Source organism: Schistocerca piceifrons, unplaced genomic scaffold, assembly GCF_021461385.2.
Source record: "Schistocerca piceifrons isolate TAMUIC-IGC-003096 unplaced genomic scaffold, iqSchPice1.1 HiC_scaffold_798, whole genome shotgun sequence".
NCBI lineage: Eukaryota > Metazoa > Arthropoda > Insecta > Orthoptera > Acrididae > Schistocerca > Schistocerca piceifrons.
The window spans coordinates 210,548-233,168 of record NW_025729056.1 but is presented as its reverse complement, the minus strand read 5'-3'; the positions used below and the strand labels follow the sequence as shown (position 1 = coordinate 233,168).

Genomic DNA, 22,621 nt, shown 5'->3' with positions numbered 1-22,621 from the left:
TACCATGCACAATCGGCTGAGCATAAACATCGTCTAGTGGGATCTGTTTGGTTTTTTATTCATTTCAAAGATCTTAACTCTTTTCTTAGAGAGACTGAATAATAAAGAACTAATTTCTTGAATCAGTAATAATAATTAAATCAAAGCAGTAATTAATTGAATAATAATAATAATAAAAGCAGTTCATTGAGGCTATTTTTGTCTCTGAAAGGAAGTTTCCAACACAGATCTCCACACAATAACTGGGTTCAGGGTGAAATAATGACTCCTCTCATTGATCATTACATCTCAGTAAAATTACAACAATTTACCTTTCACGTGAGAGGGAGTTACAATGGCACCCTATGTGACAGGATGTCTAGAAGTGGTATGAGAATTGAATATCTACTGAATTTTGACTTGTGGTAACTTTATTTTTCTGAGTGACAACAAGTAATCATGACAAAGATAAATTTGAAACCTAATCAGTTTCAATGAAAAAGTATTAATATGTGCATCTTAGGTTAAGTTTTTGTCATTTGCGTATGCATTACTATTATAATAGACTAATGAATGTGTGATTTGTTTCATGTCCTCCCACAACCAATACTTCCTGTTGGAGAGAGGTGATATCCTATGAATGTGGAGCACTGCCAGCATCATTTCTCATTGAAAGGCAAGATCAAGAAAAGACTTTGGCAATGCTCTTTCTGTGCCTTATCATAACAATCTCAAACTGACAGAATTAGTAGAACTGTAGATTTTCATTGGTTGAGGATAATAATTTCCTAGTAGTTTTAAGTAGAATAGTATTTATTTATCTGAGATGTATAGTGACTTTCTATGAACATATTTTCAAAGTGAATAATTTGGGTGTTACAGATTATTGCATTGCATGTGTCTAAAGTTCACCTAAGGTGTCTAGTGCTTTTGTGCAAATATAGGGTGTGTCTTTTTTAATTTTTGTGTGGATGTGTAATGGTTAAAACCCGTACCAAATACAAAATGGAGCAGCAAAAGGATTTAGACAATTTTGAGATGGAATCGACTCAGAATGTGGTAGTTGAACATGGTGATGCAAGACCTGCATCATTGGATCAGTCAGAAATGTCCTTTGTGGACAGATTTACAAGAGAAGTGGGCTCTTCATGCAAAACAGAAAATGTACCAATGAGGGTAGTAGAAGATACTATTGCCTGAATGCTAATAGATTTTCAAAAATTAATGGTGCGAGGTATGAAGAACATGGAAGAAAATAAAGAAAAGAACTTAAAGAAGTATTGATACAAATAAAGGATTTGTAAGAAGCTAATAAAACTGCAATTTTATCTATAAAGAATGAAACAATTACCAAGTAAGTTCTAGACTTGTACAAAACTGTTGCTGAAGTGAATCAGAAGCAAGAACAACTACCTGTGAAGGAAGATATACAACAGATGAGAAAAGAAATGAATGATGTCACTGAGAAACAACAATCAGTAGATGAAAAATTATATAATTTGTCAACAGTAGTAACTGAAATTGCTTCAGGGTGTGAGAAATTCATTGCACACAATATCAACAAGAAACATGCTGCTTATGAATAAAAATTAGAACAATGGATACAAGACAAAGAAGTTTCAGTAAGCACTTTAGTTGAGAAGAAAGTAGAGGAAGGAATAAGTTCTGGTACAATCAACATCCCTCAGATTGAAAGAATAGTAACTGAATGAATGAAAGTAATGCAAAACAAATTTTTGGAAGAGCTTAACACAGTGAAAAGGAACTTTTCACACATGTCAGATGAGTTGAAAATGTGTCAGTCATCATCTATGAATAACAGACAGGAAGATGTATCGAATAATCCTTGGGGACATGTCGCTACCAACCCAGAAAGTAACAACAGATCCGGTTTCATTCAAGAAGGAAGCAGAAAACATTGTCTAGTGAGATCTGTTTGGTTTTTTATTCATTTCAAAGACCTAAGCTCTTTTCTTAGAGAGACTGAATACTAAAGAACTAATTCCTTGAATCAGTAATAATAATAAAATCAAAGCAGAGAGACTGAATACTAAAGAACTAATTCCTTTAATCAGTAATAATAATAAAATCAAAGCAGTAATTAAATAAGTAATAATAATAATAAAAGCAGGTTACTTTTTGACTCTGAAAGAAACAACTCTGAAAGAAACAACAACTGGGATCAGGGTGAAATAATAACTCCTCTCATGACTCATTACATCTCAGCCAAATTACAACTTACCTTTCATGTGAGGAGGAGTTACAATGGCTCAAAAATTTATAACAAATAACCAAAGTATGCCCCAAGCAAACCATTTAACATAAAGTTGCAGAGCTCCTTGTTAGCCAACCCATATTATTCATTAGAAGAATTTTAATACATGCCCAATATGATCATAACAATGTAATTGTAATATGTTAAGTGTTCTGATGAAGTCTATTGTATGTACTAATGCTGAATGACTAACACTGAATCTGAACAAAATAATTTTCATGTAGATCTTGCTTCCTCGTCTGGGGTTGAGAGTGAAGTTATGTAATATGAGGGAAAGGTATTCAACCAGCTCCCACCTAAACTCTGTAAAGTTCCAATGTTTCAGCGACCGTTGCTAGGCACCTTCCTCAGGGTGTGTTGCCAACTGCTGAGTGAGCACTAGTTTGGATACTTATGGAGGAATGCTGTCATTGGATGTGAGGGTGAGGAGGAAGGGAATTTGGAGTTCATTTTATTGGTCTTTGCATTGCGTGTTGTCATTGGCGGAAATGGGTGTTTTCCATTGGAGTTTCCTTTACTGCTTGCCATTGTTAGAAATCGGCAAATAGGAGACTACGTGGCAACTACAGTCTAGCGTTGTTTACTAACTGCCTAGTATCGACTAGTCTGCGTCTGCGCTCTGTGTACCCTCCACCGCTGTAGCTACCACATGTCTATTGCTCTGCAAGAACTGTCCTTCCGCAAAGCTGTCACTGCTGGGAGCCAAGACGCTGCAAGTCGTTACCCATCTTCTCTATTCATATTGTCGGGTCACTTGGCTATTTCTATAGCCTCTCTAATCTTCTTCGTCAAACTAAACAGCTGTCTCGCCAGTACACGGTCCTCTCGAAATTCTATCATCATCCTGCACTGTTCCTGATGTTCTGTCACCACTGATTTGTTGTATTGTTTGAGGCAGATATATCTCTCCTGTTCAGTTAACAAATCAGCGGTGGCAGAACATCAGAAACAGTGCAGGATGAAGATCGAATTTCGAGAGGCTCGCGTACTGGTGAAACAGCCGTACAGTTTGAGGAGGAAGATTAGAGAGGCTATAGAAATAGCCAAGCGACCCAACAATATGAACAGAGAAGACGGGTACCGACTTCCAGTGTCTTGGCTGCCAGTTGTGACAGCTTTGCGGAATGACAGTTCTCACAGAGCAACAGGCGCACTGTAGGCCACAGCAGTGGAGGGTACACAGAGTGCTGAAGCGGCGTAGTTGATACTAGGCAGTTAGTAAACAATGCTACGCTGTAGTCACCGCTTAGTCTCCTATTCGCCAATTTCCACCAATGGCAAGCAGTAAAGGAAACTCCAATTGGAAATGCCCATTTCCGCCAATGACAACACGCAATGCAAAGACCCATAAAATGAACTCCTAATACCCTTCCTCCTCACCCTCACATCCAATGACAGCACTCCTCCACAGAATATAGGTATCCAAACTAGTGCTCATTCAGCAGTTGTCTATACACCCTGAGGAAGGCTCCTTGCAACCGTCACTGAAATGTCGGAATTTTTTAGATGACAATGCGGCCTCAAACGCAGAAGAATTTTATTGACTGTGGCAATAGCCGGGGAAGCCTATGTTTACATTCATTCTACATCACTCAACAGTCTCTGTACTAGGAGAATCCAAGGAACACACTGAATGAATGCACAAATGACTGAGTCAATCAGTGTGGAGCTTCCTGCATTCCACTATTACTTCCATGTAGACAGCCTGACAGAGTTTCTAATGTTATCTAACTGGTCATTTACATATATTGTTAACAGTAACAGTTCTGTAACATTCCCTGAGCTACATATACACCTGATGATATCTCTCCATTAAGAACAACATACCGAGTTAACAGCTAGAACTCTTAAATCAAATCACAAAGCTTCCAGTGTTAGAATTGAAAAGAAGTTTATAGTCTCATAACTTACAATTTCAAGTCACATCTTCGTGTACAGGAAACTTGCCACAACACAACAATTAATTCACCATTTTCCTTACAATATCATTAATATAATATCCTGTACTAAATATATAATTGCTACACAAAACATGACTTTAAAAAAAATGTATTATAAAATGCTATGCAAGTGTTCTCTCATGCTAAAATTTTCAGATTGTCTTGGCATGAACTCTTCAATGGAATAGCAAGATTCCAAACCAGTCTGACGAGGTTTTTTAAATGTGTCTAAATTGATAGTGAGCAATTTTTATCCTTTCCCTTTGCTGTAAATTTTCATATCCATATACTGCAGAGTTGAGCATAGAGTTCTAAATGGTGGGTGGTCAGTGTAAAATTATTTCAATTTCTGGTGGTGTGACCATGTTGAAATTAATTTGCTACAAATGAACCAGGGGTACTATGTACAAAGATAATCAGTTCATAGGTGTACAATGAGGGAACACTTAATATACTCACATTTTTTAACAGCGGGTCACATGATTTTCTTTGCTTTACATTGTGAATATTTCTAATGATAGTTACTTGAAAAAAACAAAATGAAATGACTGTATGGCATCGTTGGCTGTGAGGCCCCATGCGGGGAAGTTCGACCGCTGTATTGCAAGTCTTCTTTAGTTGACACCACTTCGGTGACTTATGAGTCAATGATGATGAAATGATGATAAAGAACACACAACACCCAGTCATCACGAGGCAGAAAAAATCCCTGACCCTGCCAGGAATCAAACCCGGGACCCAAAGCGCGGAAAGCGAGAATGCTACCGCAAGACCACAGAAGTTTTAATATTACAGATATGTGGTTCAAGCTATCCCAAAATGTAATTCCAAACCTTATTACTGAATCAAAGTAGCTGTGATATACTATTTTCCTTATTTTCATGCTGGTAGCATTTTGTCGTACCATCATTACAAATGCTAGGCTCTTTAATTTATTTGCAAGGTACTGTATATGTTAGTTCCATGATAAATTTTTATCTAATTGCATTCTAGGGAATTTCACACAGTTAGCTTCCTGCAAATCCTGGCTTTTAAGATCGATTTGAATATCATATAACTTTGCTTCTTTTGTTTTAAACTGCATTAATGGAGGTATTTCCATGTTTAATTTTAACCCATTTAAATTAAATTAGATATCAAATGTCTGTATGGAACCTACAACAGTTTAAGGAATTTGGTCAGTACTATTAGTTTCAATGATTATGCATGTGTCGTCTGCAAATAAAACAAAGTGACACTCAGCATTAAGCGGTAGCTCATTTACGTAAAACAGAAACAGAATGATGCTAAAACCGAACCTTAGTGTACTCCTTTTGAAACGGTTTTCCATTCTGAGGCATAATTTCCTCTCTTTGATGTTGTAATCCTCTGTCTTCAGTTCATTTGGAAGGACTTAAACCATTCTAATACAGTAGCCCTAATTCTATATTTTTCCAGTTTAGAGAGTTGCGAACAGTGGTTCACGCTATCAAAGGCCTTTCATAGGTTACAAAAAATTCCTGTGCTTGCAGGGAGTTGTCTAGAGAGGAGCTAATTTTGTGTACAAACTGGTTGGTAGGAGATAATATGCTTTTGCATTTCTGAAACCCATACTGACATCTTGAAATTAAACTTTTGTAAGAAATTTTGAATTTGTATTGTCACAACCTTTTCCAAAATTTTTGGCTGTGGCAGGAGGAGAGAGAGAGGGCAATAGTTCCCAACATGTCCTTTTCTCCCTTTTTTGAATAGTAGTTTATCTATGTGATATGTGATTTATTCATCTCATTACGTACAATTTTCAAATCATTTGATTTGATGTACAGGAGACATGTCAAGGTTTACAAAAGAAACTTTTTTCACTTTTTTAAGAGAAATGCAAAAGTTTACATTATATTTTACATTTTTAAGTTACAGCGACACATGTACATAAAATAATACATGTAATACAATCCCTGTGTTCAGACTGTGAAGCTGTACTCAATAAATTCATCAACAGAATAATAACACTATTGCGTACTTCATTGCATCTAGAAAACAACCTTCTTCAAAGGACTGTTTAACTATTGTGAATAGTAGCTGCACAATTATTTTAGTGACTGCCTTTAACCCTTTTGTTGGTATTTGTATAGCATTCCCTACATCTTTTGCAGTAGTTTTGGTGAATGCACTGAAAAGTTCACCTTCAAATTCCTCAGTGCTGAAGAAATTTACGTATCTGCGTAATTTTCTCATCAATGTTTTATCTGTTTACATTCAAAGAGAATTTATCGAACAGTTCTGAAATTTGAGCAACAATTACAGTACTTTTGTCCCCTACCTTGATTTTGGCAATATCATGGGCTTTAGTTGTAGTGCCTGTTTCAGATTTGATCACTGATCGTAGCACTTTGATTTGTTTTCCCTATTCGAAATAAATCTATTATTTGCCAGTTCTTTTGCTGCCATACTTAAGCTTATATTTTGCTCACTAGCTGAAAGTGCAGAACTTGATTGAATTGCTTTCAAAAGTTAAGGAATATGGCACCAACCTGGGTGCCGCTATCTACTGCCATCTGGATCTCGTGGGTCACAAGTTGCAGAATTCACACTGATTTCTGTAGAGGATCTTTCTTCTACAATTGATTAATACAATCTAATACTGAGAGCATTTTTTGCAATGTGGTATGGCCTTGGCAGGTCTATTGTTCCAGATTATATAGAGAATAATGTAACTTCTTAAAAAGAAAAAAAAGAAAAAAAAAGTTATATGTGTTTCATACATTGTCAGTTATACCAGTAGCTTTATCTGTCTTCTTGGCCACAAAGTGTATGTCTAAAAGTTGAAACTTGGATTGTCACAGAATTGCCAGAAGGTTGGACTGCCTCTAGTTAACTGTGAGTTTTAGCCAACATTTCATATATCTTGGTAAGGAGGCTGATCTAAGATGCCTTGTCTGCAGAAAGATTTAGTCTTTGAGTACTTTCAGTTTCTCAGATACATTATTTAGGGTATTATACTCTGATACACCCACCTCCAGTAGCTTCCAGTTTTCTGACAAAAGTCAACCCAATTTTCAACTACCCATGAATAGTAGCCAACTACTTCTATTTTTACATAAAAACAAGCATTTGTAACTCTATGTTTAGGAATATGAAATGAATAAAAATATGTCTATTACAGTCACTAAACAAACTTCAGTTGTACAGGATATCAGGATTACAATTCCTGTTTCTGTAAGCACAGTCACTAATACATGCCAGTATCATGGTACTCATCTCAGCGATACCCAGTTCAAATCACTGTGGCTGAAGATATTTACACCCCAGTATTTTAGTGAACAAGAAAAGGTGAGATGGTGGTGCAAAGTTCTTGGTCATCAGACTTCGCCAGTGTCCTGGATTAAATACAAAATACTCTCTGCAGAGTCTTGTGGAGTCACACCTTGTGACACATGACAGTAATCTGTTACGTTCGGTGGCTTCCTTGGTACTACCTGATGGGAGTAAACTACTGTGCACTGGGGATATAGCTCATTTACAGATACATGAATTAAAGTACTTATTTCTGTTCAAGATTTCATTTATAGTATATGAGACATTTTTATGGGGAAACAACTTTAAACTGCATATAAACACATTCCTGCTGCTTGCTGAACTTTTTATTTCTGTGTGTAGATATTAATTGTTGCATCACTTAACATACCAAACTCAATTTTTATTGATGATATTAACTGTATATTATTTAGCTTATACTGAATACAGAGACATACAACTTTTTCTGTTTGTACTTCTATCAAATGTGCTGTGTGTAATCCATTCATTTTAACATTTATATTACAATGGAATGTCATTAATGTATCTGTCGTAATAATGACAGCATTGATGCTTCAGCTACATTCCAAGCTACAAAATATATACATACAAAGTTGGCCCGGGTCACCTATTTGCTAAGTTTGATTTACTTTACACTTATTTATTTATCCAAGGATCATCTCACAATGATATTATAATATAATGAAAAAACTGCTCAAAATATATGTACACAAAGAGTGCATAATTATATCTTTAAGAGAAGGGGCAAATGGCTGGCCATACAGTTAGCACTTATGTATAAGTGACAAGTTACAGCAAAACACCTGTTGTGCCTTTTGTCATTTTTTCCTGATGTGTACATAACCCTTACTGCCAAAGGGAAATCTTCATTTAGCACATAAAGCAGTCGTCCTATGCATCTCCGACATAATTAATCCTGAATCCTGTAGAGAATATTTTACAAGAAACTATAATACTGACTGTTAAACTCATTCCTTTGGAGTAGGTCTACACCAAAGAAACTCAACATAAGCACAAACTGTGATAGTCTTTACTCAAGTGTTTCACTTGTCAAACACAGATAATCAATACCTCAGTTACTAGATTCAGAAATATACAAGAGTTATTAATACAAAGGAAGGTAACTATTTAACATGCTGCTAACACAACCATGATACGTCTCTCTGATAGCCTTCAGAAACAACACACCAGCGTCTACAAAGTATGTGTGGTGGACACATTGACAGCAGATCAAGATCATGATGTGTTAGTTGTCCATCTAAACAGTCAAAGGAATCTTCATAGAAAAGCCATTATGTGGTATTCTGACTAGATCATCAGTACAAGAATTATAACAGAAGAAGGAATAAAGATCTTCAAAAATGTGCTTGCAGGATTGACTGGCAGTCTGAAGTTATAGGATTGGGACCAACTGACACTTTTAAATATTTTAAGGGTTTCTTAAAATTACTGCATCCAGTCACCTTTGGCATTGTTCTTCAGTTTTTATTATCTCATTACCAGTTTTGAACCATCTACCTTCATCAGAAGGTACATATTTATAGATTACTTATAGCAGTGTGGGAGTCATGCAGTTGTGGCAAGATGTATAAATGAAACATGTAAGCACTGAGTGTGGAGAGAATTATTCACATTTTTAAATGCATCTCCAGATCATCAAAATAAATCTAGAGAACTGTTCCCCATCAGTAACCATAAGGAATCCCTTAGATAGATAAACTACTAAACAGAAAAGATTTACACAGAGACAAAGCATAGTACACCCCCAAGCTGGAACACAAAGTATGTTGTTCTGCTGCTAAATAAATGACCAAGTTCAACAGCAACATATGCCTGGGCAAAAGATATGTTTCATTGTTGTTATCTGAAAGCTACACACATCTACAGAAAGGAAGTAAAAGTAGCCAAGAAGGCACATAATGTCTGCTTCATTTCTGAAGCTCCCAAACCCTGCAAAGCAATTAGGGAACTTAACAAGCACAGAAACAGACCCACAACCCCAGTCCTGGTGATTGTTAACAAATATTTTACTGATGATGATGGGAATAATGCAGCTGAAGGACTAGATTAAGAAATTGTTATTACAAACAATATAAGCATTAGCAATAGCAATAGCTGCACCTTGGACAGGTGGAAGTGCTTCCAGAGCATATAGTGAAAATCGAGAAAGGTTTTAAAAACACTCTGTTAGCACACATTCATACGGAAAATCATGTGCTGTATCTGATATTGCTAAACCTTTGGCTCCTGTTATTAACCACTCACTTGAGGTCGGTGCTTTTTCAGACTTCTTAAAACAAAGACAGTGCCATTGTATATAAAAGGTGATCCTAACAATCCATCCAATTAGACATCAATTTCTATAATTCCTATAATAGCAAAAGTGACGGAAATTATAATGAAAACCCAGCCACTATGTTATTTCAAAGACAGCAACCACTTCCTGGATAGACAACAAGGATTTAGAAGAGGGAAATCTACATTTACTGCAATGCTTGATGTAATAACAAAGATAATGGAAGCATTTGATGAAAAGAACTGCAAGGCTTTAATTCTTTAAGATCTAAGCAAGGCATTTGATGGCACCTCTGGTAAGATACTCCTGGAAAATTAAAAGCTTATGGTATAAACGGTGTCATTTTTGAGATTCTGTCATCTTACTAGGAGCACTGTCTCATGAAGTGGTATGTGAACAGGGTGTACCACAGGGCTCCATACTTAGCCCTCTGCTCTTTTCTTATGCCTGTCAATGACTTAAGTTGTGATGGCTCTACCCTGCTTTTTTGCAGATTATACAACATTAATGACTAAGGGTAGAAATTCATCTGAGGCACTAAAGGATGCTGATTTTTGTTTGAAGTAGCCAAAAAGTGGTACAAAACAAACAAAATGAAATTAAATGAAGATAGAGCCCAGGAAATATGCAGTCTTAGTGACTGTGGACTCATAGTAAATGTTGATAATGTCAAACCCCTGGGAATCACAACTGACAATAAGCTGCTGTGGACCAAACACACTGCATGTGTGTGTTCTAAGCACTCAAGAGTAATTTACCTTGTCAGGATGCTCAAATTCCTGATAACAGATCAGTACTTAATCACAATATATTATGCAATGTTCCACAGCCACATTACATATTGATTGATGTTGTGGGAACACTCTACTGGAAGTAAAAACATATTGCTCCTACAAGAGAAGGCTGTAAGGATAACATCGTCCAGCAAGAAATTTGACCACTGTAGACCCATTTTCAAGCGGATGGGAATAATCACAATATTTAGCCAATATGTTTTCAATTCTCTCGTCTATATAAAAGAAAATCAAGGATCCTTCAGCAAGAGACAAAAAATTCACAACTATGAGACATTAACTAATGCCAACACTGATATTCTAAGCTTTTGCCTAAGTAAAACATTGGACAGATTTCCCTCAGCAGCCCTGTAGAGCTAGACTGATATCAACCAACATCCACTAGGCCTATATTCTGTAAATGAATTTTTCTCTCCAAGTGGAATTTTAGAATGGTCAACATGATACAATCACATGTAGATCCACGAACTGTAAACATCTAAGGGCTGCAAATGGTTGTTTATAATCATTGTTTATAACATTTGTGTTAGGCAATGCTTCTTGTCTGTTATCTTAGTTTTAGTAGCGATTTTAATACATAATCACTAAAATGTGATGCAGTCTGCTTGCCCCTGACCTGGGAACAATGCTGACTTAGTTCTTGCACTGTGTTCTAGTACTGTATTGACTGTCTTATTCTTTTTGTTTTTACAGTACCCATTTTAATATTGTAGTTCCAACAGCAATATTTCATTCATTTTATGTATTATATATTATTCCAAACTTGATGTTGTTTGTTTGGCAATGGCTGGTGAATGACATAGAATTAGTAATAAAGGTAAAAGGAACATATCATGTATGTCTTAAATTCTTCTGTTGTGTAACTTGCTTTTTCTTTAAGCTGGTCTTCAGAGGTGTTTCTATATACTTTCAATGATACATTTTGTGCTTCTGTTGATAACATATTGTATCTGCACCTCTTTTGTGTATTTCAAAGTCTTACACGAAATGTTAACTATTTACATTTATAGCTCACATCACAGTTCTGCACCATACAAATGACAACATGGATGATACACAAAATTAAATTCCTTAACAGCCTCGAGTAGCTATCATAGTCTGCTTTAAGGACATTTCTCCAGCATCTTGGATTACTGATAAATGCTTTCTTATGTGGGGCTGCAAGCTGATAATGGTAGTCCACTGACGTGCATTGCCTATACGTAATATTCATGTATTTAGAAACCGTAACATTAGTGTTATGTCTTTTTTTTGCCAATAAACGGTGGATTCACATATTAAGTGAATAAAAATCTGCTAAGAACTCGTTCACAAACGAGATGAAAATGACAAATTAATGCAGATATGATTTAATATAAGGTACCGCATTTTGATGACACTACCACAGTTGTCCTCTGTCAAACAAACTGGGATATTACTGAAATCGCTATGACAACACCACAAGCTTATTATTCGAAAATGGACTATATTAAGTGCCAAGACAACCTAACCTATTACAATTTTACTACACGATATCGAACAAGCCTCGTCATGTAACCATAAAAATTGCGTGGGATTGTGTGTTTTCGTCTGACATGCCACATTAGATGACATTGTCGTGCGCGTAACAACGTTGTGAGAAACCTCCGTGAACACAATAAAATATCATTTACCGTGCATATTAATTAGGAACCCACTTCCAAAGACATGAGCCATTTCGAAACCAATGTTCACCTGTTGTGTGCTTAAATCAATCCCCAGGTACGAGTTATTCTCCATGTCAGACGTTGTTGGTACACAGCCGCTAACTGTGCGTGTAGGCGTCAGCTGTGCACCAACTAAGCCACTTATTACTACTTCCCCCACTATTACAGGAGCTGGATTCGGAATGAAAGTGATAAGCAGGCGATTAATGCAGTGTCAATAGTTCAGAGTGATGTAACCCACATGTCCAGATTAGCATAACTGAAAAGACGAACTTCAAAACTGTTTCTTGAAAGAACCTTGCGAAGACCTTTTTCAGTAAAGATTTCTCGAGCTATTCTGCTTGAAGATTTACGCGGAAACAGACTTATCTTAAAAATTTAATAAAATTGCCAAACTTAATAGCATGACACACAAACGGCATCATTAACCTATATTTTATCGACTTATACGAATTATCCTTCGGTCCACACGCGGTTTCTAAAATGTTCTAAATGTTATTGCTTTACTATAAGTCTCGTTCGGAAACTTTTACTTAGGATAAGAAAAATTTTCGTCGGGTATACTTTTTCTTTAGTGGTTATTTGACGGAAAACAGAAGCACAATTTGCAAAGCCTTCTACACAAATTATCTAAAGACCTTAACCAAGCAATGGCATGAAAAAGGAGGCAGGACCGCAGTCTTCAAGACGCAGAAATAAAAGCGCCTACCACCGACAGGTAATGCTACAAAATCCGCCAGTGATATAGGAAGGAACTTAGGAAGTGTACCCAAAGCCCCATCAGGGTCAAAAGTCCGGTACATACGCAACGATCTGTATGCGCCGATGTCTGTGCAGGCACCTTCAGTAACAGCAGTTTGCACACATTTATTTACTTCGCCAATTATAGAAAGAGCCTGATGTCCAGAAAAATTATTTACGAAAGGCCATAGAGATATACAAATATCTACTGACGCTGTAACTTCTCACATTCCATTTCCTCTGCTCTTGCCCCTCTCTTCTCTTCCTTAAATGTCCTCATGCTGGGTCTCAGTATTTTTGAAGAGACCAGAAAACAATGGAGATCCAAACCATTCTTGGTTGTCCCCGGCTCTAGATGGGTTACATATTGGAACTCTTTGATAAAATGTTCGGATCGACATTTTTTAACCGTTTCGTTGCCTGCCACTGGGTAACTCAAGTGTACGGTAATCATAAACTGCTGCCGTTTTATTGTGATTTCCTTGCTCTTAACTTTTCAGAACCACTAAATCCTGTATATTTCAGTAAATTCAGCAACAAAATCACTAGTACACTGGCGCTTATTAGTCGTTTCACAATTCAGTGTTCAAGCACATGGTGAGAAACTTCGAATGGAACGAACAGCTGTCTTCACGTTTCACGTGTGAGATTTGCAGCAGTTTCCTGTCCTCATTATACACTTTGTGCCCACAGATTTGAGGAATTTTGCTCAAACCTGGAACTCCAGCTCCCAATTTTGAATCAAAAAGATACCAGGAAACCAACATTCTATCCCTGAATCCTATTAATTTCTGATTGCTAATAAAAACATTTTCAGTCTCTTCGGTCTGCCCACAAATCATTGCGCAAAATTCAAGTCCACACGCTACAATCGATCTACGCAGATATTATAAGCTCAGGCAAATTTTTGCGTAGGGGAGTCTGAAACAATAGCTCAATATATAATGTAAGTTCAGTGGTCCGAACGGAACAATGTTAGTAACGATAAACAAGAGCTGTGGTAGCTGTGAAACTTATTCTTAAATAATTTATTTGGCTTGTTTGGGGCTCGTCAAGGCAATTTGTTATACACTTTGACTGACATTTACACATGGCCTTTACTACTTTTTACAAATCTGTTTTTTGCTGAAAGCAAAACAGTACAGGTTCTGGTATTATAAATGTTTGTGGCAATTAGGTGGTTCAGCAAGAGTGTACATTGACAGGTACTGTTACCTACCTTTGCCATTACTTACTTATTTATTTACCGACTAATGATGTACATCTATTGAGCATATCCAGGTAGTGAACATTAGCCTTACCAATTTCATCAGTAGATTTGTTTAGATAACTAATAAATTTTAGCCACAATACTTCTCTTTTGATTTTAATTCTAGATACAGTAAGCTAAAAAGATTTTATAAGGCATATGTATTCTAAATACATAAATGAAAGAAAGAAATCTAATAGCTATAATTCTGTGCTATGGTTACATCCTTTAGGATATGACTGTCATACAAGGCACAAACATTACATTACAAACATTTACATTAACAAAAAAATTAAAAGCAATAATATTGTACCAAAGTTACAACAGTTAGATACAAAAATGCTGTTACGAAGTTATCTCGTTTTACTTTTCATTTTTCTCTCTCCCTGTGTATCCATCCACACACAAGAAGAGAGAAAAGCATTCATTCCCTCAGAGAGATGCTCAGCTCTAAATCTATCTCAGTGCACACTAAGCTGAAAATCTACAACACAGTTATATGCCCAGCAGTAATGAATAGTTCAGAAACATGTAGCATGACTAAGCCAGAAAAGGAAAAACTATTAATATTTGAAAGAAAAGTAATGAGGGAGATATGGGGACCAGTTTTAGATAATGGAGAATGGAGGAGGAAAAACGAGGAAATCTACCTTCTGATGCGGCAACCAATTATCCTACAGAAGATAAAGAGCAAAAGAATACAATGGGTGGGCCATGCAATCTGTATGCCAGATGGAAGACAGGTAAAGATGACACTACAGGGGAAACCAAACACCAAATGCCGCATTGGACGACCAAGGCAGCTCTGGATGGACGACCTGACGAAGGACCTAGCAACCCTGGGGATTTTAGACACCTGGAAGAACCAGGCACAAAACATGAAGGAATGGAGGTACTTTGTGGAAGCAGTGTGTGCTATGCAGGGCCTGTGATCGCTGTCTATCTCTTCCTGTGTACATTTTTACTTCATTGCTCTGTCTGTTTAATTCAGTTATTTTCATGTGAAAGAAATTCTCTGACTGAATATAAAGGGGTTTTTAGTAGTAGAAGTTAGATCAAATGTAACTTAACTTTCGATTTGGCACTAGTGATGTGTGGATAAAGAACTGAAAACTTTGCTGTCAGGTAATCACTGCTTCTCTTATGTTATGTTATGCCGTGGAATTCTCGATTTCAAGCAATTTCTAGTGGTGCTATATACAGGGCTATTACAAATGATTGAAGCGATTTCATAAATTCACTGTAGCTCCATTCATTGACATATGGTCACGACACACTACAGATACGTAGAACAACTCATAAAGTTTTGTTCGGCTGAAGCCGCACTTCAGGTTTCTGCCGCCAGAGCGCTCGAGAGCGCAGTGAGACAAAATGGTGACAGGAGCCGAGAAAGCGTATGTCGTGCTTGAAATGCACTCACATTAGTCAGTCATAACAGTGCAACGACACTTCAGGACGAAGTTCAACAAAGATCCACCAACTGCTAACTCCATTCGGCGATGGTATGCGCAGTTTAAAGCTTCTGGATGCCTCTGTAAGGGGAAATCAACGGGTCGGCCTGCAGTGAGCGAAGAAACGGTTGAACGCGTGCGGGCAAGTTTCACGCGTAGCCCGCGGAAGTCGACGAATAAAGCAAGCAGGGAGCTAAACGTACCACAGCCGACGGTTTGCAAAATCTTACGGAAAAGGCTAAAGCAGAAGCCTTGCCGTTTACAATTGCTACAAGCCCTGACACCCGATGACAAAGTCAAATGCTTTGAATTTTCGGAGCGGTTGCAACAGCTCATGGAAGAGAATGCGTTCAGTGCGAAACTTGTTTTCAGTGATGAAGCAACATTTTTTCTTAATGGTGAAGTGAACAGACACAATGTGCAAATCTGGGCGGTAGAGAATCCTCACGCATTCATCCAGCAAATTCGCAATTCATCAAAAGTTAACGTGTTTTGTGCAATCTCACGGTTTAAAGTTTATGGCCCCTTTTTCTCCTGCGAAAAAAACGTTACAGGACACGTGTATCTGGACATGCTGGAAAATTGGCTCATGCCACAAGTGGAGACCGACAGCGCCGACTTCATCTTTCAACAGGATGGTGCTCCACCGCACTTCCATCATGATGTTCAGCATTTCTTAAACAGGAGATTGGAAAACCGATGGATCGGTCGTGGTGGAGATCATGATCATCAATTCATGTCATGGCCTCCACGCTCTCCCGACTTAACCCCATGCGATTTCTTTCTGTGGGGTTATGTGAAAGATTCAGTGTTTAAACCTCCCCTACCAAGAAACGTGCCAGAACTGCGAGCTTGCATCAACGATGCTTTCGAACTCATTGATGGGGACATGCTGCGCCGAGTGTGGGAGGAACTTGATTATCGGCTTGATGTCTGCCAAATCACTAAAGGGGCACATATTGAACATTTGTGAATGCCTAAAAAAACTTTTTGAGTTTTTGTATGTGTGTGCAAAGCATTGTGAAAATATCTCAAATAATAAAGTTATTGTAGAGCTGTGAAATCGCTTCAATCATTTGTAATAACCCTGTACCTTCATTTTTGTTGAATTTATCTTTATAATCCCAAGTAAGGATCGGAATTTTGTATGTGCAAAAACTGTAGGAAGTTAGAATGTTATATTTTTTGAAAATTGGCTTGCAGCTGTCTCTTTGTCTTAAGATATTTTTATTATTCTGAATGATCTCTTATGTAATTTGAATATTTCAAATGCATCAGTCAAGTGGCCCCAGGTCTTGACAAAATAGCTCATTATAGCACAGAAATATGAAAAAAACGCCAAGCACTGATCATCTGTAGTTATTAGTTGCTTAATTTGTCTGTAAAAACAGCATGGCTAAATTTATTGCTTACATTGGCAACTTGATCTTTTCATCCTAAACAAATGTCTACAGTGATCCCTAAAAATTCTGCACTTTCAATTGTTCCATTTAGCTCTTGCAATTCGAATAATTCATCTCTCTTTCTTCTGTTGTTTCTCAACAGTACTGCAGTAGTTCTCTCATAATTGAGAATTTGCCTACTCACTTCAAACCAGTCAGTAATCATTTCAAATATTTGATAACTTTTTGTTACAGTCCATTGTATGTTCAGTCTCACAGTTATTCTTTTTGTGTGATCTACAAACAGCGTCAGTTGACATTCTGTGTTATAGTGTAAATCAATTACCTACATAAGGAAAGCGAGAGGTTCTAGAATTCCGCCCTATGGCACACCATGTTCTATGTTTTGTAGTTCCAATAGGTGATTCCCTTGCTTTTGTTAAACTTCCATTGCCTACTTTATGTTCTGCAAAAATAGCTTTATGATACTGAGGGCTGTTTCTCTAATTCCATATTGGTGTAGCTTCATCATTGCCCGTGATCAGGCACATTAAGTGAAACACGAAAATAAGCCTGTTTGTGCAAAGTTTATTGTAATGTGTAACAGCCTACAACTAATAGCAGACAACGATAGATACACTGAATAAACAGCAAAAGCCAAAGCATCTAAAGAACTGAAGACAACACAAAGCAAAGAAAAACAGTGTTGCTTCTCAAAGCAGTGACATTGTACCATTAACACCCTTAATCGATGTTAATTATCAATGTTACAAAACAAACTATAAGATCTAAGTAAGTTCTGACAAGGCTCCAAATTTTTCAAATTTTATTTTATCTAGTGGCTTTGTCAGAAAATCAGCGTTTTGGTTATTTGTGCTAATGTATTTTAACATAGCTTTCTTAGTAAAAAATTTCTCTCTCACAAATAAAATTTCACAACTACATGCTTTAGTTTATTCTGGAACTGTGGGCTCTTGCAAAGGTTTATTACTGCGTACTGTCTTCAGAAAGTACAACAGCGCTTTTACTGACTTTGTTACAAATTATTGAGCCAAAAGGCTTTACTAGTTGCCAAGGCCACAAATTCAGATGGTGTTGATGACAGAGACACTGTCCATTGCTTTTTAGATGCCCATGAAACACTACAATCCGAAACTTTGAAAAGATAGCCATTTGTGGAGTCTCTGTATACTCTGTCACCAGCACAATCAGAGTCCACAAAACCAGTTATAGGATCAGTACACTTTTCATTCTTAGTATATAACAGACTCAGTTTTAGGGTTCCCTTAATGTAACGCAAGACACGTTTTAAAGCATTCCACAAATCCAGACTTGCCCGTGATTGGTAGTTACTTAGAATACTTATAGTTATGCAAATATATGGTATGAAACCTAACATCGCATACATAAGTGATCCGTTAATTTTCTACAACTTTCTCAATATCTTCATTTTCAGGTCCTGAAATCATTGAACAAGCAGTTTCAACCAAGGTGCGCATTTCCCTTTCAGCTCTTCCATTTCGTTGTGGTGTGTACACAATGCGTCTTTGATGGGCTATGCCATTTTTACTCAGAAATGTAGCTAAGTCAGTTTACATAAATTCCAGTAAATTATTACTCCTTTTCAGAACAGTTTCTCACTCAGTTGTTGAAATAAGCTTCCTAATCAAATCTTTAACTTAGTTCTTTTGTTTCATAAAGAATACTTTGTAATAACCAGAGTAGATCCTTCAAAAGCGAAAAATATCTTGCTCCTTCAAGAAAGTTAGTCTCTATCGCTCGACATCCGCATGACCCAGTTCGAGTGGGGCATTAGCTCTCAAGCAACTGACAGCGAAAGGCAAGCGATGTTGTTTACCTGCCACAAACATCCTTCACAAGAGACAAAGTCGTCAATGAAGCTCATTCCTTTACATGACAAAAACTCTTTCACATGCTTAATGCTGTGATGGCACGATTTTTTATGCCAGACACTCATGTGTTCAATAGTGTTAGACAAACTGATCAGGCCACTATCAATATTGACTGGCGAAAGCTCACTAGTGTCAGTACTGTCAACCACAGTGTGTGTTTTATCCAAACACGCTGAAGTAACTACTGAAAATTCTTATCATGTTCTGTTTAGTGTAAACAATATATGATACATTCTGTTGACACATTTTGACAATGCACGACATTCACCTTACTGTTCAAGAATTCACGCTGTTCTCTGTTCGACACTAAAGCATATTTTTGTCTAACACAGTTCCTTTAGAAAACAGATTGAATTTCAGTTCAGGCACAAAAGCGCTCCACTAACTACTGTTCTGACAAATTTAAGTCCATTCCATGCATGCATTTCCACAGTACCATGTAGAATCACATCAAGAAGTTTACTGTTACCTATAGTACCTTTCATTGAGCTTTATCACTGTCCACTTTCGTAAACAGTTCTCTCTTATTGCACATATGCTCCTAGCACCGTTATCCATTATCCAATAATCTTCTAGGTCAAATCATTGATTCACACACATCAAGGGATTTACATCCCGACCCTTTTTTGCCTTCCTTCGATTTCAACAGCCTGCAAATGACTTCTTTTCTTACAATAATTGCAGCTACTCGTTTCTCTATTCGCTTTGCATTTACGCTCTTTTGCATAATGGCCCTTCTTACCACAAGGATAACAGGCAATTTTTTGCTGCCTGATAACATTGGCGAAAGCTACCTCTGGCTGATCGGACTGATTATTTCTCTCTTCCTCAATGACCAATCTTGAAGTTAACTCCTTAAGCATTTGCTTCTCAAAGGAGATGGACTCCAGTGCTGAACGCAAATGTTTATGTCGCTCTGGCAGTAACATTAAAATTTTTATTATTATTATTTTATCTGAAACTGGCTCACCCGCTTGCTTCAATTTTGTGTTGAATTTTTCTACTTTCTACATAACTGTAACACCCGAGTCTTCACCAAACTGGAGTAAGAAAAACTTTTGCTGAAGGAGGTGAATACTCACTGCAGACTATTTTTCATACACAGTCTTCAGGTTCGACCACATGCCAGCTGATGCCGTACACGAAAGTAGATGAGTGAGTGGTGATACCTCCATCTGCACCACAGTAAGTTCCTGTGCTTTTGGGCCCTTTTCCAGCCATGCTTTTACTTCAGCTTCTTTCTCCTCTGTTGGCTTAATAAACATGCTTTTGACAATATTTAAATGGCCTTTTTCTCTGAATATCACTTCCATTTGGAATTTCCACACCGCCCAGTTGTCTCCTCCAGACATCTTTAAACACTGAAATTGATGGGTAGATTGTTTCATTCCTCCACACCAACATTACGCCTGTAATGTTAAATTTTGCTGTTATGAACGACGTCACCAAACAAATCTCTGCCACTACACTGAAAAACAGACCTATGCACCTGGGCCTACAACCTGTGAATAGGTGCAGTAAATGAAGCCTGTCTGTGCAGAGTTTAGTGTGATGTGTAACAGCTTACACTAATGGGAGACAACAAAACACACACAGAATAAATAGCAAAAGCCAAAGAATCGAATATCACACAAATCAAAGAAAAAGAGTGTTTCTTCTTTAAGGTAACATTAACATTGTACCATTAACATTAACATTTGATGGTTATGAAGAACAAAGACGTCAGATGAGTCCCAAAACACACCAACAGGTATTTAAACTCGCTCTAGGCCTGCTGAGACAATATTAATAAATAATGAGTTTGAAACCAGCTAACACTGCAGAGTTTCCTCTCTGGGACCCAAAGAGCCTACAGTTTATGATACAGATTTTATTAAAAATGACATTAACCAGACAAATACTATTCCTTCTAGGATCATCGACAAAGTTGGCAAGAGGCTAACTGTTCTGACATTTTCTGGGCTTATAGGATCATCTTTTATGAAGCGTGGTAAAATTCTGGCAATCTTTATTTTATGTTGGGTTATTTATTTTTCTAGACATGAATTGGCTAAGTGACAGAGGATTTCAGTAAGTTACTTAGTGGTTAGCTTCAAAATTTTATTTGAGAAGTCCTTAAGTATGTGGAGTCTTTATCGTTTTTAGATTTGCTGTTATTTTTCTTGTTTCTTATTCAGTTGCAGGATGCAGGTGACATGAGTGTCTGGTTCAGTTTTTTTTTATTTTCGAGAAGTTTTTGGGCTTGCAGAGAATCACTGTTGTTACGTTATGGAAGATTTTGGCAGATGCTAGTAAAATATTGGTTGAAAGTGTTGCTGATAACTATTTAATCTCCTGTTATAGAAGTATTGACTTTCTGGTTTAAGCTTTTATTGTGATTTTCTGATGCCTTTCCTGTTTCTCTGTTTATTATCACCCTCCTCTGACTTTGCTGGGGCTTGTGCAATAATATTCCCACTATGGTATATAGTTTTTTGCATCTATTAGAGTTTTACTGAAAAATTTTTATAGGCTCTGTAAAGTTTCTGATAGCCTTATTCTTAATCACAAGAATTTCATTTAGTTTTTACTGTTTCCCCAAAGTATTAATCCATAACTTAATTGCTGGGTTCAAATTAATGATATGAATATAATAGAGGGAAACATTCCACGTGGAAAAAATATATCTAAAAACAAAGATGATGTGACTTACCAAACGAAAGCGCTGACAGGTTGATAGACACACAAACAAACACAAACATACACACAAATTTCAAGCTTTCGCAATCAACAGTTGCTTCATCAGGAAAGAGGGAAGGAGAGGGAAAGACTAAAGGATGTGGGTTTTAAGGGAGAGGGTAAGGAGTCATTCCAATCCCGGGAGCGGAAAGACTTACCTTAGGGGGAAAAAAGGACAGGTATACACTCGCGCACACACACACATATCCATCCGCACATACACAGACACAAGCAGGCATTTGTAAAGGCATAGAATTTGGGCCTTTTTTTCCCCCTGAGGTAAGTCTTTCCACTCCCGGGATTGGAATGACTCCTTACCCTCTCCCTTAAAACTCACATCTTTCGTCTTTCCCTCTCCTTCCCTCTTTCCTGATGAAGCAACCGTTGGTTGCGAAAGCTTGAATTTTGTGTGTATGTTTGTGTTTGTTTGTGTGTCTATCAACCTGCCAGCGCTTTCGTTTGGTAAGTCACATCATCTTTGTTTTTAGATATATTTAATCCATAACTTAAAATAGATTTAAAAAAGCAAAATATGATGTCCTTTCATATGTGAAAGTGACACCAGACATCAGTCTCTTCACCAAATATATTACTTTTGATAATCTAACAGTTACTCATTCAACATGGGAGGAGCATTTTACTTTGTTGACATCTACAATGGCTAAAAAACATTTTGTTTTCCTATTTTTATAGTTTCTGGTAGACTGAACCACATATTCTGGGTCTTTTTTACATTTAATAGTAAATCGTTGAAACTGAAATGTTATTGTCACTTTTAAAATCTCACCGCCTAAGATACTGATGGCTTCACAGCTGTATTTCTTCCAAATTTCCTTGTTTCCCTTTTATTCATTCATTGGATGTCTGCTACGTGTATCCACCATAATGTTAAATGTGGTCAAAA

At 37.1% G+C, this 22,621-nt stretch overlaps 1 protein-coding gene across 2 annotated transcripts in view; it reads right to left on the bottom strand.

The window, feature by feature from the left end:
* LOC124770366 (xylulose kinase-like) overlaps positions 1-12,468 on the bottom strand; it is a 130,118-nt gene extending 117,650 nt beyond the window's left edge. The window contains exon 1 of one of the 2 annotated variants that reach the window (XM_047249198.1): positions 12,292-12,468. In XM_047249198.1, the coding sequence (XP_047105154.1) occupies positions 12,292-12,336 (45 nt within the window). In that variant the 5' untranslated portion in view covers positions 12,337-12,468. Of the gene's footprint in view, positions 1-12,230 lie in introns of both variants that reach the window. The other variant, XM_047249199.1, reaches the window with a different exon arrangement.
* Between the last annotated feature and the right edge of the window lie 10,153 nt (positions 12,469-22,621).